The 16,675-nt window shown below is 40.4% G+C and overlaps 1 protein-coding gene across 4 annotated transcripts in view; it reads left to right on the top strand.

Moving 5' to 3' along the window:
- The window catches only part of LOC120317886 (phospholipid scramblase 1-like), a 28,962-nt gene extending 15,245 nt beyond the window's left edge, over positions 1–13,717 (top strand). For all 4 annotated transcript variants that reach the window (XM_039364878.1, XM_039364876.1, XM_039364875.1 and 1 more), the window contains 5 exons: positions 5,942–5,984; positions 7,322–7,548; positions 9,915–10,076; positions 12,239–12,400; positions 13,250–13,717. In XM_039364878.1, coding sequence (XP_039220812.1) covers positions 5,942–5,984; positions 7,322–7,548; positions 9,915–10,076; positions 12,239–12,400; positions 13,250–13,306 — 651 coding nt within the window. In that variant the 3' untranslated portion in view covers positions 13,307–13,717. The remainder of the gene's footprint in view (positions 1–5,941; positions 5,985–7,321; positions 7,549–9,914; positions 10,077–12,238; positions 12,401–13,249) is intronic.
- Positions 13,718–16,675: the final 2,958 nt, after the last annotated feature.

Here is a 16,675-nt window from a genome sequence, read left to right as displayed (position 1 = left end):
GTGACCCACAGGGGAGCCTTTAAGGTAAAAAGGCTGCAGTTTGGAGTGAATGTCGCTCCTGGGATTTTCCAAAGCGTAATGGAAAACACACTGCGGGGCATACCGGGGGTTTGCCCCTACTTTGATGATGTCTTAATTGCAGGAGACTCCACACACATTCTAGCTGAAAGGCTAAGGGCTGTTCTGTTAAGATTCAGGAAATCAGGCCTCAAGCTCAAAAAAGACAAATGCAAGATTGGGGTGCCTTCTACTGAATTTCTGGGGTTCAAAATTGATGCTGCTGGGATTCACCCTGCTGAATCCAAACTAACTGCTATTTTAGAAGCACCTAGGCCAAAGTCCAAGGCCGAACTTCAGGCCTTCCTGGGCCTCCTGAATTTCTACAATTCTTTTCTTCCACAAAAAGCTAGTGTAGCTGAGCCTCTTCACAGGCTACTAGACAAGCAAGCAGTGTGGCGGTGGTCACAGACGCATGAGGCCTGCTTTAACGAAGTCAAGGCCTTGCTCACTTCTAACAGTGTACTTGCACATTTCAACGAGTCCCTTCCTGTGTGCATCGCTTGTGATGCGTCCCCTTACGGGGTTGGAGCTGTCCTGAGCCACCTCAGGTCTGATGGAACTCAGGTTCCTGTTGCATATTACTCCAGAACATTGTCTTCTGCTGAGCGCAACTACGCTCAGATAGACAGGGAGGCTCTGGCTGTTGTTGCTGGAATTAAAAAATTCCATGACTTTCTATATGGCAGGCACTTCACGGTCTTCACTGACCATAAGCCTCTGCTGGGACTGTTTACCACACGTAAGCAGACTCCCCAAATCATTTCCCCTAGAATGCTTAGGTGGTCTATTTTTTTGTCTGCATATGATTTTTCTTTACTCCACAAGCCTGGAAAAGAAATGGGCCATGCTGATGGCCTCAGTAGATTGCCTCTGCCAGTAGTAGAAGCTGACCCTGCGCCAGCTGTCAACATTCTATCAATCCAAGCCTTGCCCGAGCTCCCTCTTAGTGCCAGGGATGTTGCCGCTGAAACAGGTACAGATCACACACTTTCACGTGTCCATTCCTGGGTTTTGTCTGGTTGGCCTGAGCACTGCCCTAGTCCTGAGTTTCAGAGTTTCTGGTCCAAAAGGAACGAGCTGTCCCTTTCTCAGGGTTGTCTGCTTTGGGGAAACAGAGTTGTCATTCCCACCTCAATGAGGACTAGGGTCTTAGAATCCCTCCACGAGGGTCATCCTGGCATTGTTCGTATGAAGGCTCTTGCGCGCAGCCACTTGTGGTGGCCTGGTTTAGATAAAGATATTGAGGCTAAGGTGCATGCATGCCACCTGTGCCAACGATCTCGCCCAGAGATGCCCCAAGCTCCCGTGCATAGATGGGAGGAAACACAGTCCCCATGGTCTAGGGTGCACATTGACTACGCTGGGCCCTTTCAGGGCCAGTTCTTCTTGGTCCTTGTTGACAGCCATTCAAAATGGCTTGAGGTTGTACCTGTCTCATCCACCACCACTGCAAAGACTATTCAGGTACTGAGGGGGATTTTTGCTGCACACGGGCTTCCAGATGTCATTGTGTCTGACAACGGCCCTCAATTCACTTCCTCCGAATTCCAAGCTTTCTTACAGGCAAACATGATTCGTCATGCCACGTCTGCACCCTTCCACCCGTCCACCAACGGTATGGCTGAACGTATGGTGCGCATCACAAAGGACGCATTGAAAAGACTCACCTACGGGGACTGGCATCACAGGTTGGCTGATTTTCTCCTTTCTTATCGCACCACACCGTCCACTTCTACAGGGAGAAGCCCAGCTGAACTTCGTTGGGGGCGTCAACTTACTACTAAACTTGACCGGTTGCATCCGGACAGACTGCCTTTATCTACCTCACACCGTAGGGCACCTAGACAACTACTTGTGGGTGCCCCGGTTTGGGCTCGCAATTACGGGCCTGGTCATACATGGGTCCCCGCTTCTATTTCCAGGGTCACAGGTCCTCTCTCCTACGAGTTAGCCCTGGACAACGGTCGTGTCCTGCGTCAGCACATCGACCAACTCCGCCCTAGGCGGGACTTTTCAGATGAGACTCCTGGGTCTTTTCCAGGGGGGGAGGGGGACCCTTTGGAGCAAAGGGAAGGGCACGAGCTGCTGCCCATCTCCACTGATGGAGCCACAAACGGCCCATCCCAGGGTTCCGCGAGAGCTCCGAACAAGAATTCTATGAGCCTACCTAACTACCAGGCATCCACGCCTACTCCAGCCAGGGAGTCACCCCGGGGGCATACTCACTTTCCACACACATCACACAGCACTCCAGTCACGGAGGATACCCGGGGGCATCCCAACAAATCATTCCCCGCAAGAGAGCTGGCACACAATCCCCAAGGTTGGCCTGACCTTACCCCAAATCCTACAGGGGGTCAAACATACAGGGAGGTGGTCGAGGAACCAAGTCCCGACTACAACACCTCTAGCCCAAATCAGGGAGTAACTGAGTTTTGGGAAAGTACAGAAACCCACACAAGCCCGGACACAGAACGGGGTTCAGGGAATGGACAGCCTCCTGACAGGTCTTGGACGGACCTAGGAGGTTCAACAGAGACGCCCAGCAGTGGCTATCACTTCAAGGGGCCCGAGGGTCTACAGCTAGGCAGGTCAACCAGGTCACAAGTGACAGAAGCCCTGGCCTGACGAGCCCGGTGGGCGAGCAAGCAGGCCAGGCAGCGGGGCACAGTCCTTGGAAGGCACCAAGGCAAAATAAGGAGAACAGGCTCACATCTCCCTCCAGTCAGGGAACTCATGCTAGTAACCCAGAGCTGAGAAGGTCACAGAGAGCAAAGAAGTCTCCTAAATACGTAGAGGATTACATAACATTGCTGGCTAAACAAAAGCCAGGTAACGATAGGAGCACTGAGAAGCAGAACACTGCATAAAATAAATGATTATATGTTGGTAGTAGTTTTAGCCCGGGGGAAAGGGGTGTTATGTCCCGAGCCTTGCAAACGGCTCGGGCGTTTGCAGGCAGTCCCGGGCAGGTGCAAAGCTGCCCGGGACCAGACAGGCTGTCGCCAGCGCCGTGCGCATGCGTGGGTGCTGGCGCGGGAAAAGTATCGCATTTACCCGGGAAATGTCTATATAAGAAGCTGGGAGGTTTTGGGAGCTGCTGAAGCCATCTACTTGTAAGCTGAACGCTGAATAAAGGAAACTGAGAACTTCAACTGCTTCTCGTGTCTGCTTTCCGCCAAGGACTCAACACTAACCTTTCCAGCTCTGGCACATTTCTCTTCTGCTGCAGGGAAACGGAGTTTGTGAGACTAAAAAAAGGTCAGTCAGACCTTCCAACTTCTCGCGAAATGTTCCGCCATACCATGGCAGTCCAGTTCGGGAGATAAGTGAAAGGCTGCCGATCAAGGAATGGCCTGGTAGGGTAGGCTGAAATACCAGTAAGTGGGTGCGAGGCTCGTGGGCAGTGGCACAATGTGCTGCGTGCCTCCTGCTGCAAGCGGCCATAGCAGAAGTAGACTGGCAGTCATGCAAGTTGCTGGGTGGGGCTGTTGGTGCTGCTGCCGCGAGGCAAGGCAAGTGTCATGAAAACTATAAGACATCCCCAAAATTAAGACCTAATGTCAAATACGCTATTACACCAGGTGGCAAACTCTTTACTACTTTTATTGATTTAAAGGCAGCGTTTGACTCAGTCCCTAGGGAACTGTTATGGTCAAAATTGCACAAAAGTTCTGTTGACAGACGTCTTTTGTTCCTAATTAGATCTTTGTATAATCAGACCTCTAGCCAGATTAGGTGCGGCTTGCAGGGAGAACTTTCAAATGCAATCCCGATTGAGAGCGGAGTTAGGCAGGGTTGTGTCCTGGCCACTCTTCTGTTTAATTTATTGCTATCCGACCTGGCCTCTTACATTGCACGCATTGAGTCCCATGCCCCAAAGTTGTTAAATACGAAGATTCCACTTCTTTTTTATGCTGACGATGCGGTCCTTCTATCACAATCAAGGCTCGGTCTAAAAAGATTACTTTCTGCATTTGGGTCTTACTGTGCTGAGAACCATTTGTCTATTAATTATGACAAATCCAAAGTATTGGTGTTCTCTAGAGCATGGAAATCATACAACTGGGCTATCAATGGTAATGTTGTTAGGCAGGTTTTTCATTTTAAGTGTTTAGGTATTCAATTTCAGAATACTGGTGCTTGGACTAAACATCGAACGAGGTGCTGAATTCGGCCTTCTGTAGCCATCAGCAGATTATAAGATTCTTTTTTATACAAGGAGGCCAATTTACTCCTTCTGCTCTGCGTATATATAAAGCCAAAACCCTGGCCCAAATTCTTTATGGAATTTCCATACAGATACGAGGCTTCAAGGATTGTATTGAAAGAACCCAGACTGTTTTTCTTAGGAAACTTCTGGGTCTTCCTCCCTGTGTTGGATTTGCTTAGATGTACCTGGAACTGGGCATTTGTTCAGTCGAATGCATGGTGTGGATTAACACCTTTAAATGGTGGTTTTGGGTACTCTTTTCGGCAGTCCCTGGTAGCTACCACTCCCTGGTGTTTGCTGATTCTCATACTTCTCGTTGGGAGAGGGAGCTGATGAAGAAACTCCACTTACTAGGTTTTACGGGGGATGCTCTGGGAGATTATGGTCTCAAGGACGTCCAGTTTAGGGTAGTCCAATGGTTTGTGGACATAGATTTGCAATACTTAAGAGCCAGAGCCAAAAAACCCTGCTCCCCTTTGATTTTCAGCCATTCTAATAATTATGGGTTGAGGATGGCTTCATATTTCTATACTCTAACCATCCCCAAGTATAGAAGAGTCTTTTACCTAGCCCGTTTCAATGTCTTGCCTTCAGCACTACTCGATTCAAGAGGCTTCTGTTTAGTGAGCGACTATGCCCTGTGATAGGGCTGAAGTTGAAACTGTGGAGCATGTCTTATCATACTGCCCTATGTATAACACAGTCAGAATTAAATTATTGTCTTTCCTTGGAATTGATCCCTCTGGTTCTAAGGTTAGTAATTTGGTCTTATATTTTCTAGGGGATGGCTCCTCCTATATTACTTTTCAGGTTTCTAAATTTCTTTTAAGAGCTGTAACTATTAGGGGAGAACGTTGTAATTCCCTTTAGCCAAGGCTTCTGGTGTTAATTGTTTGTGATTATATTTTTCTTGTGTTTTCTTTTGTTGCACTTGCATTTTGGTCTGTGACCGCAAAATAAATTATATATATAAGACCTAATGCCTCTTTTGGAGGCAAAAATAATATAAGACAGTGTCTTACTTTCAGGGAAACACGGTAGCAATTTAAACCTTTGTGCAAGTGGAAGAGCAATTCCAATTGACAGCAGACCTGGAAAAACAATCTCTTTTGGCAAAGATTGGTACTGTAGATTATCTCTTGGCACAATAATTATTCTTGAAATTGCTCATAGTGCACAGAATTCTTTTGATGATGCATTGTAGAAAAATCAGAAGATAAGTTAAAATTATGTTTAGGCCAAGCACTGGAAGTAGATCCAGTCAGGGTATTGAAATCCTATCATTACTCAGAGATAACAGATTCTGACACCAAAAGTTAACTTCTCTTCCATGCATGCAGTTTTGAGTATTTTTGATATGTATCTTCAAGAATTTATTTAAATATAACGAATGTGGAACAGCAATTAAGGACTGAATAAATAATCCAGAAATATGTTTTGACATGTGCTGCCATTCTATCCTTTGTTTGGGGGAAAGAAAAAAACACCAACAAAATAGGTAATATTTCTTCCTGGCTATAGCATGTATTACATAATCTGAATAAATAACACTAATAAAATGGCAGAGTTATTAATGCTTTTGAAAATATTTATAGTCATAGGATAATTGGTCATTTAATGTTTGTTAATATTTCTTTGTGTTTTATTTATTTTTTATGATTTCAACAGCTTGATCAGATAATAATTGAACAGCAGATTGAGCTCATGGAAAGTATGTATGTTGCTTTATTGTTTCAATAATTACTGGGGATTAAGAAAAGATACAGTTTTGTAAATCTGAAATATTTATTCATTGATATTTATTGACTGTGCACTCTCTATATCAGTGATGGCGAACCTTTTAGAGACCGAGTGCCCAAACTACAACCCAAAACCCACTTATACATCATTGGGTGCCGGGTAGGTGTGGCCCATTGGATGGGTGTGGCCCAGTGGGTGGGCGTGGCTGTGATAGTAACGGCAGACTGGGTGGGACTAAAAAGTTCAATCAATCAATTCCAACTTTGCAAGATCTTTTCTTTTCCTGCGAGAAGTTGAAATTGACTGATTGATTGGACCTTTTTTTTTTTTTACACGGTGGCAGAGACCTAAAGCGAAAAGGTTTTATAAAACCCAGCTGAAGGACTAGGACTGGGGCGACGGCGCACGTGCCCATAGAGAGGGCTCTGAATGCCGCCTCTGGCACCCATGCCATAGGTTTGCCACCATTGCTCTTTATGATCCACAATAATACTTAGTCATTAAATTATTTGAGGTCTTATAATTATTTAGATATAAAATTAGGGAAGGGTGCATGGCAAAATTGATTTGTTTAGTCATGTCTGACTTTATTCTTTTTAAGATTATACTGGAGACAGAGTTTATTTATAAATAGCCCAGAGTCATGCAAGTATGATGGATGGTCATAAAAATGTGATAAATAAAAAATAAACAAATGTGAGTGTAAACTTGTTAGGTGCTAGGGGAGAGCAGTAAGGATGGCAATTTAATTTATTTTTATTTATCAAATTTTGAAACCACTCATGCCCCTCACCAAGGGATTCTGAAAGGTATACAGATAAAAACATTAAAACATAAAAATGTTATATAAAATGTAAGGAGAGGCAAGGATGATTAAAATTCAATATTAACATTAATTAAAAGACAGGAGGAAGATTTTCAGGGCACAAACCAGCCCTATGGCTGCATGCTCCTCTGTGTGTCCCAAACAAGCCCATAGAACCATGTTTCCACACCTTTCTGAAACGCCAGAGAGTGGGAGCCTGCCTCACCTTGATGGGGGGAAGTGTCCCAGGGGAGAAGGCAATGGCAGAGAAGGTGCTCTTACAGAACCCTGCCAGTTAGAATTCTTTGACTGATGGGATCCACAATATACCTTTCCTGCCTGACCAGATAGAACCGGCTGATGTAATTGGATGAAGCAATACTGTCTCATGTGTTATGGAACTGCATTTTAGAGGCTGAAGCTGATTTCTCTTTTTTTCTCAGGTCATATTAATGATAAACATTTAGAGTCACTTAATTGTTATGCTTTTACTTCTTTTTCAGTGATAAGTGGCTTGGAAACTTGTAATAAGTATGAAATAAAAAATGCCATGGGGCATTGGGTATACTTTGCAGCTGAAGAAAACGATGACTTCAACTTGAACTGTTACGGCCCTTTGAGATCGTTTACCATAAAACTCTTTGACAGTACAAACCAACCAGTCATGCAATTGTCCAGGGATTACCATTGCTCCATTTGCTGTTGCCCTTGTATTTGTTGCCTACAAGAGGTAAACCAACTTTTCTTTCCTGTGCCCAACTTTTGATTCTTTCAGTTAAATCGTTTCTTTATCATCAAGAGAACAGTTGTTATGAATTCTTTCTAGTGCAACTTCCAACAACTTGTGTCTTTTGTTTTGAGTATTTCAGAGGATTGATTTTACAGCTTTGTTTCAATTGGGAAGCTTTCTAACAACTAGATAGACCAAATAAATATTTGCAAAAGCATTTGTAAGCTTTTGAATTACCAGAAACCTATCATCAGGGAAGACAGTTAAATTTTCAAGAAGAAAGACATTGCAGAATGGTGATGTAGCTAATGTTATACTCTTTCATCAAATGTGAGAATAATTGTGGACATTGCAGCATATCAGGAAAACAAATAGTATTCTGTTACCAAGCAATAATTAGTGCCCTCCTTCATTTGAGGAAAAATTAAATTTAGCTACTAATGATTGCATCTGTAATAAACAGATCCTTCTATTGTGTAAGGGCAGGACTCTTTTTTGTTCTGAAGTTACATTATCCTTTTCAAGTGATAGTTACAACTCTCTTCAGTTTATTTCCACATGAACACAGATTTATCTTGCTCCAAGCAACCCTTTTGCCTTAAAGCAGGGGTCCGCAACCTATGGGCCACGGCCCAGGATCGGCTGTGGGCTCTTAGCCAGCAGGCTGCAGAAATGGGTGACCAGTGCACGCACATTTGGGCATGCATTCCCACTTGCGGTGGAATCCATGGCCCCGTTTATGCATGTGCATGGGCAGAAACGGGTCTGCTAGCTGCCACGGGGTGCACAGCCATTTGCGCATGTGCATGGCACCAGAACATGCCGCATGCACAAATGGGGCCGCTTGTGCCGCACCAGTGCGTGTGGCCCCGTTTGCATAAACACGTGTGCACCAGTTTGGGAACTGCTCCGGGCTGTGAGCCTGGAAAGGTTGGAGACCTCTGTCTTAAAGCATGACTCTCCTATCAACTGATAGGCAAAAGGGTACCTGTTATACCAGACTACGTATGACACATATGTTATACATATAACAGAAAGAATAAAACTATTTTTAAAATAAAACTTGTGAGATAATCAAATTCCTTCAGTCAGTCAGTCAGTCAGCAATGTGCTTCTACTGCCAAAACAGCCAACACAGTCCTAGGCTCCCTCAACAGAACAATAGCATCAAGATCACAGGAAATGATAGCTACTTTATACTGCACTAGTGAGACCACATTTGGAATACTGCATCCAGTTCTGTTCACTATGATACAAAAAAGATGTTAGGCCTTAGAAAGAGTGCAGAGAAGAGCAACAAAGATGATGAGAGGGTCAGGAAGCTAAATTGTATGATGAATGGCTAAGCAAACAGGTATGTTTAAGCTAATGAAGAGAAGGCTTAGGGGAGACATTAGAGCAGTCTTCTAAATCTTGAAGGGCTATCAGAAGGAAAAGATCATTGATTTATTCTCCATAGCACCCAAAGGCAGGACAAGATGCAATGGAGAGGTGGAGGCAAAACAGAGGGATTTCCTGATAGCGAACCTGATTAATCAGTGGAACAACTTGTTTTCCAGAGTTGTGGGTGCTCCATTGTTGGAGGTTTTCAAGAAAATATTAGACAACCATTTGTCCTGTCCTTGACTTAAGACCATAATTGAGCCCAAAATTTATCTTGATAAGTGAGAAATGTGTTAAGTGACCTTTGTCCCATTTTACAACTTTTTTGCCACATTTATTAAGTGAATCACTACAGTTGTTAAATTAATAACACAGTTGTTAAGTGACTTCGCTTATCAGAAGGTTGCAAAAGGGGACCACATGACCCTGGGACTCAGCAACCATCATAAATATGAGACAGTTGCCAAGTATCCAAATGTAAACCACATCATCCAAATGGATACATTCATCCTTATGGAAAAACATATTAAAGTGGCCTTTCCAGCATGGCAGTTGCAATACATGAATGAGGGTTTGAGAGTAAACAAATCTAAAGTATTAACATCCAAGCACAATTCCTAAGTACTTTGGAAACTAAGTTTAGATCATTTGGTATGTGTATATTGAGAATTTGTTTCAGCATCTCTCCTCTTTATATTGCACTGGAAGACAGACATATTCCTACTACAGGAAGGCAAGACCTCAAGAACCTTTTTGGGGGTTAGAAGGGAAGGATGGGAAGATACTTAAGGCTAAGAAAGGAATTGACCTTCTCAGATATACTTCTGTTTTGTCTCTATCATCTATTATTTTTGTCAAATAAGATCCTCAAGTCTTATTTTAACCTTCAGTATTAGAGTGCACTGATTTTGACTGAATGAATGAAATCTTGTTTGTTTACTTTTGTGCTAGATAACTGAGATTTCCCCCTCTCTCTCTTTTAGCTTGAAGTACAGGCACCTCTAGGTAACATCATTGGATATGTGAAACAAAAGTGGCATCCATGCCATCCAAGATTTACTCTACAGAATGAAGCCAGAGAAAATGTTCTTAAAATTACTGCATCTTGTGTGCCTTGCCAATTCTATCAGGATGTTAATTTCGAGGTAAACACATCCTCCATTTACTATTTATTAATAAGGCCGTGGACTTGAACTATATACACTAATTTATTAATTTTATATGCCACCCATTTTACTCTGCAAAGCAATTCAGGGTGGCTGTATAAATTCTTATTTTTATTTTTTATCATTTCTAGATTGTCTGTTTAAATTGTAATTGTGACTTTTTCTTATAATAATTATTCCAGAATATTTTTATTGTGGAGAATTAACAATTCTGAAGGTTACAGATGAGATTATTGAGTTTTGTTTTTGATGGAATTCATGTTCTTATCAAGCTCTGTTTTTTCTAAGTTTTTATCTTCTTTTATATCCTTATAAATGAACCAGCAGTGTGCAGCAGCAACCAAAAAAGCTAATACAGTCCTGGGTTATATAAACAGAGGCATAGAATCAAGATCACGCAAAGTATTATTACCGCTTTTTAAAATCCTAGTAAGACCACACCTGGAATACTGCGGCCAATTTTGGTCACTACATCACAAAAAAGATGTTGAGAGTTTGGAAAAAAAACAGAGAAGAGCTACTAAGGTGATCAAAGGCCTGAAGACTAAAACATACGAAGAACAGCTACAGGACTTGGGTTTGGCTAGTCTAAAGAAAAGAAGAAATAGGGGACACATGATAGCAGTGTTCCTGTATCTGAGGGGCTGTCACAAGGCAGAGGGGGCCAGGTTATTCACCAAAGCACCAGATGAAGGTCGAGAAACAATGGTTGGAAATTGATCAAAGAGAGAAGCAACCTGGAATTAAGGAGAAACTTCCTGACAGTGAGGACAATCAACCAGTGGAACAGCTTACTCCCAGAGATCGTGGGCTACTATTTTAAGTAATATATTCATGTTAACACTCATAGTTTATGTGATAAGATAAGTTTAAATTTCTCCAGCTTTCTCAATCTTTTATCATTTATTTCCTTAATTTGGTGAGTTATTTTGAAAGATAACTTTGTTATCACTTGTCAATTGTAGTGCAAAATAGGAAAGAATAAAGGAATATATTTCAATTGAAACATATACCAGGCCAAAAGAAAAAAAACTGCCCTTTTGTTCTGATTAGGATTGGGATTTACAAAATGACAAAAACACTATGATATTTTAAAAAATTAAAAATTTTGCTTGATGCAGAGTGGGCTCATAGTAATCCAATAGTGGAATTAGAAATATTGAAAAAGACAAAAAAATGTTTTTAAAGTGGAATACAAATGACCATGCCAACAGAATGATCCTTATAAGGATTTTTTATTTGTTATACAAAAGAAGTTGTAAAAGAGGTTTTAAAAATTAAAAGGGAAATGCAATTGATAAATCAAAACAATGACCTAGATAATGTCTTTCCATTGGATTTACAAATGAGACTTGTTAAAGCCTTGAAGAAGCTTATGTGATAAGATGAAGAATTCAAGAGAAATCAATTTATATCAGTAATTGAATGAATTAAAGATTAAGATTTTTCAGAAATAAAAGGAAGAAATATAAAATTGGTTTATTTGATCAAGGGTAAAATAGAGCATTTTTATGAAATTCTGGCAACGCATTTTGGATTTTTTTGCTAATACCAGTGTTGAAAATTTGATCTTTTATGTATTTGCTTATAGATAAGAAATGGGTTATAGGAAGAAGATATATCTTCATCTTATAGAAGATGAAGAGCTATCAAACTTGTTTATTCTTATGATGAAAATTAGAAGCCACTTCTTTATGGTTTTTTTCTGTTTATTTCACTCTTTCCCTTTTCTTTCTCTTGTTTTTTTTCTTTATTTTTATTTTTTCTTTTACTGTCCTTTCTCTGAGTAAAGTTTGTATTTGTTTTTATTAGTGTAATTAAAATCTTCCATAAAAATGTAGGTATAGAATACTTATAAATCTAAAGGACTTGTGCTGATCACCTTGCAGTAACATGATGCTTTTCAATGAATGTAGTATTTATTTATGTTGAAATTTCTTATTTAATTGATGGTGATATATAAATATTAATTCAGCCAGTTTGAGATATTGTCTTGCTATCTGAGATATCAGTATGGGGTATTTAAACATTGGGAAAAAAGATGTAATAATTTGTTAAATATAATGTTTATATTAAAATATTTAATATATTTTAGAAAAAATAAAATCTGTTCTTTTTTCTTTTGTTCTTTTTAAAATCAGGTGAAAACAGTAGATGGGAAAACTACAATTGGAAACATAGTAAAAAGATGGACTGGTTTAGCAAGAGAGGCTGCTACAGATGCAAGCATTTTTCATATCCGCTTTCCAATGGATCTTGATATTAATATGAAAGCAGTCATAACAGGGGCTTGCTTTCTTATGGTAAGTCCTAGGCCTAAAACATTACAATTGTGAAAACAATGGGTTCACAAGATAGTAAAAAGAATTTTGGACAAATTAGCTCTTAGCATGGTCCATGAATAACATCTCCACTTTCTTTAGTGGCAATACACAGGAGGTATAGGATAGGAGATTGAAACTTGGTATGCCTAGAATTATAATTTAGACAGAAATCTTGCCTCTGCAACCTTATCTCTAGTAGCTCAGATCATCCATTTAATTTGAGATTTTGTTGTGTAGCTAGTTGCCTTAATCTGCACTGAATGTAGAGGTATAGCAGCGAGGACAGTGTGATTTACTCTCTTGTGAGGCAATAAGAGCCTGTTGGTCTTAAGAAAATTTTTTTTATGACATCAGCTCCACCATCTATTAGGTGAGTATACAGTATGTAGGTTAGATCCATATACTTTTAGGTTGATTTCCAGGAAGGTGAAGATGGGGTGAAGATGGAGACTGCAAGAGGTAGTTCACCTGTCCTCAAGAAAACATCATTTGATTCAACTCTTTTAGAGAATTACCAACTAACCCTCACTTTTTGCTCTTGTGAATAACCTGTGGTGATATTGTGATAAGGAGTGAGGCATTTCTAGTTCTACTTAGTCTGACAGTAACCTACACTACCAATCATCTTCAGAGTTTGGTAATAAGAGGAGACATGATTTGCACTGCTTCCTTGGAGAGGTTATTAGATATTTCAAAAGTCTTCTCATACACTCAGGAGTTTGTAGGTTACTTCAGGAACTTCAGGTAACCTTCATTCAGGAGTAGCAGATGTAAAATATGAATAAACAAGGATTTTAGTCTGAGTTTTTTTTTTCTTTTACATTTTAGGATTTCATGTTTTTTGAACGTGGAAACAGAAGGAATGATCATCGACGTAGGCGTTAGTTCAAGTCAGGACATTAAGAGTCTTATCACACTGAATTAAGCTTGCAGGAGGATTTTTATTAAAGTTGCTTATTTCAATATTTACAATCATACCTTCAACTATTATACCATTTATGTCAGAATACTCCATATAACTCAAATTCTTGTCAAATATTGATATACAGTATATTGATATCCATATATAATAATAAAGATATATAGTATATAAATTTGGCTGATTTTCACTCCGCAAACAAATATACTTCATTTGCCATTTTTTACTGCTCTTATATATTAAGAATTGCCTTCATGTTTTCCTTTTTTATTTTCTGTAATTACACTGTATAAAAAGAACCAAAGTGGGTATCTCAATATTCATACAATTAACAGACAAATTCAATAAAGTTGATATTTTCTGCTTTGAGTCATTTATTAAAGGAATCATTAATACACTTGCTTCCTGAAGCTCTAACTTTAGTCCGCCCTCCAACTGGCAATCATATCCAATATCATAGAATAATATTATTTTCCTGAACTCTTAACCATATTTATGATTAAGTGCAAAGAGTAGTAACTGTGCAAGTTCTTTTCAGAGCAAGAATAATTAGATTACTTAATTGCTTGAGTCAGATTTATGTCCAATAAATGTTTTAAAGCCAAACATCTTAAGGAAACCAAAAGACCTACTAGTCCTAGGAGAAAAAAACTAGGAGTCATTTATGGCATACAGAATAAGGACTGTGACAGTTATTAAGTAGGACAAAGAAAAGACTAGCAGAGCACATTCATTAAAACCAACTAACAATCAGAGGAAATGATGAAAACTCCTTAATTACTAAACAGACTCGCAAGCACTGTAATGCTACCTACTTGGATAATGAAACATTTCAGACATGTTCAGGGAGCAGGAAGGATTTCATAAATGTTTTAAACAGTTCTTTTAACTAAAAATATCATTTGATCATTTAAAAACTTTAAAGCACCCATATCTTGTCCTGGGAGATTTCAGTCTGCCTTTGCTTGATAGGGAATTTGAAATAAATCGAGTCCATGGCCTCCATGACAACTATGAGCCGAATCTAAGTTATTGAGGTTCTTTGTCCCAGAACACTTGTAAAATGATTAGAAGTTGGGGAAATATCTATCCATGCTCAGATTAGTCTCTGGTTTCTTGAAATTGTAAAAATTCTTGAGGCTTTAATGGGCAGATTGACTTAATCGCCATCTGGAATGAGCAGGTGATGACGATCCTATCAGATTGCTCTGTTGTGGGTTTTTTTGGAATCATAGTGCATCAGATTAACCCAGATAGACACAAAAGCCCTGGAATCTGGGGCTGGAGGAAAATTTATTTTATAAAAGGGGATTATAAACTTGTAAATTTCTTGAGTTATTATCTAAATATATCACTTCTAGCATATTGCTTAACTTCTATGCCTTATTCCTATTCTTATCTAGTACTCCTAATAATCTACATATGAGCCCCCCCTTCCAAACTAGGAAAAACGGGTTACTTCTGAATAGTATTCCATATTATTCCTTATCCATAGAAAGAAATCTTGCCAAATTAGAGCAACAATTTGCATCACTATAGATGGACTCTGGGAATCACTAGGGAGGATTTTTATCTTCTTTTTTCCTCCTGACCAAACATTTTATCTTCACTCTCTCTTTATCATATTAATCTACTCTTATTTCTCTACAGAAAATTTCTAACCACTAATGGCTATATTTCTTTGTCACTAAACTCAATAGATCCTTGATTCAAATTTCTATGTAATCCTATTGCTGTTATACTTTTTTCCTATCGAGTTTAGCTTTTTATCTAATTTCCTTTGTCCTTTACCTTTTCCTGAAAGGCCAAAGTTTTCAGTGTTTCACTATAGCAGAGGGAATGCTTTCTCTCTTCTTCCATAGAAGAATGTTTGTCTCACTCCCAATCTGAGGAAAGAAGGATGATTCTCACCTACCCACCCAGTTTTCCAAGCTGTTTCTTCCTTTCCTGTTGTGTCCTTTGCAGCAAACTCTGGCTTTTCCCACTGGGTTTCTTCAATTTTAGTGCTGGGCATTTTGCTTTGGTTTGCTCATCACTATGTGGCTCCAGAGTTCCAATAAATTCAACTTGTTTTTTTCCTTCCAGATACAGAAGTGCAACTATTGGTGCTTTATTGATAGCTGAGCCATCTTGAAGGGCTGAAAAGGGAAGGAAGAAATGAGCATAGGCACATGTAATACACCAACAGGAAGCCAACACTAGATTAAATGGTGTTGGACAATTTCTGGCTGGCCTTCAACCTTTCCATTTTTGGTTAGGCCAGGGTGACTCAGATTAGTTGAATTTCAGCCCTGGATATAATAGTAAGGCAGCATTGATTTTTCTAGTGGAGGACCTCTGGTGGGATAAGGAACATGAAGTTCTTAATTTCTTGGCAATTTTTTATACCATTGACCATAGTATTCCTCTGAACCTATTTGAGAGTTTGGAAGTATGATTTTGATAGTTTGGCAGATGCTGTCCCATATTCTAGAGTCTGAAGGCTTATTATGCACTTATCCTGTATTGTCTATTAAGGATAATTTTAAATGTTATTGTATGTCTTCTTGACTCATTGCTGATTACAGTTTGAATAATTAAAGTTAGTCATACAAAATAAACATGATTTGGAAGCATATCTATATACCCGTAAAAAAAAAAGACAAGCAGTGAATGTAGTGGAGGCGGTTGTGAGGCCCCTTCTCAAGAAGCCTACCCTGGACCCGGCTGACTTAAATAACTTCCATCCAGTCTCCAATCTCCCCTTTGTGGGGAAGGTTGTAGAGAGAGTGGTGGCGCTCCAGCTCCAACGGTCTCTGGATGAAGCAGATTATCTAGACCCTTTTCAATCTGGCTTCAGGCCCGGCTTCAGCACAGAAACCGCTTTGGTCGTGCTGATGGATGATCTCTGGTGGGCCCGAGACAGGGGTTATTCCTCTGTCTTGGTGCTACTTGACCTCTCAGCGGCTTTTGATACCATCGATCATGGTATCTTTTTGCGACGACTTGAAGGGGTGGGAGTGGGAGGCACCGTTTTATGGTGGTTCTCCTACCTCTCTGGCCGGTCGCAATTGGTATTGGTGGGAGGGCAGAGGTCAACCCCGAGGCCCCTTGAATGCGGTGTGCCACAGGGGTCGGTCCTCTCCCCCCTCCTATTTAACATTTATATGAAGCCGCTGGGTGAGATCATCAGACAGCATGGGGTGAGGTTTCATCAGTATGCTGATGATACCCAGTTATATATCGCCTCCCCGAGCTCTCTCAGTGAAGCGGCCAATGTGATGGGCCGTTGCCTCGAAGCCGTGAGGGTCTGGATGGGGGTTAACAGACTCAGGCTGAATCCTGACAAGACCGAG

This window comes from Crotalus tigris, unplaced genomic scaffold (assembly GCF_016545835.1).
Source record: "Crotalus tigris isolate CLP2741 ecotype Arizona unplaced genomic scaffold, ASM1654583v1 scf7180000019894.434026, whole genome shotgun sequence".
Classification (NCBI taxonomy): domain Eukaryota; kingdom Metazoa; phylum Chordata; class Lepidosauria; order Squamata; family Viperidae; genus Crotalus; species Crotalus tigris.
The sequence above is the reverse complement of the archived record's forward strand: the minus strand, read 5'-3'. Positions and strand labels throughout refer to the sequence as shown.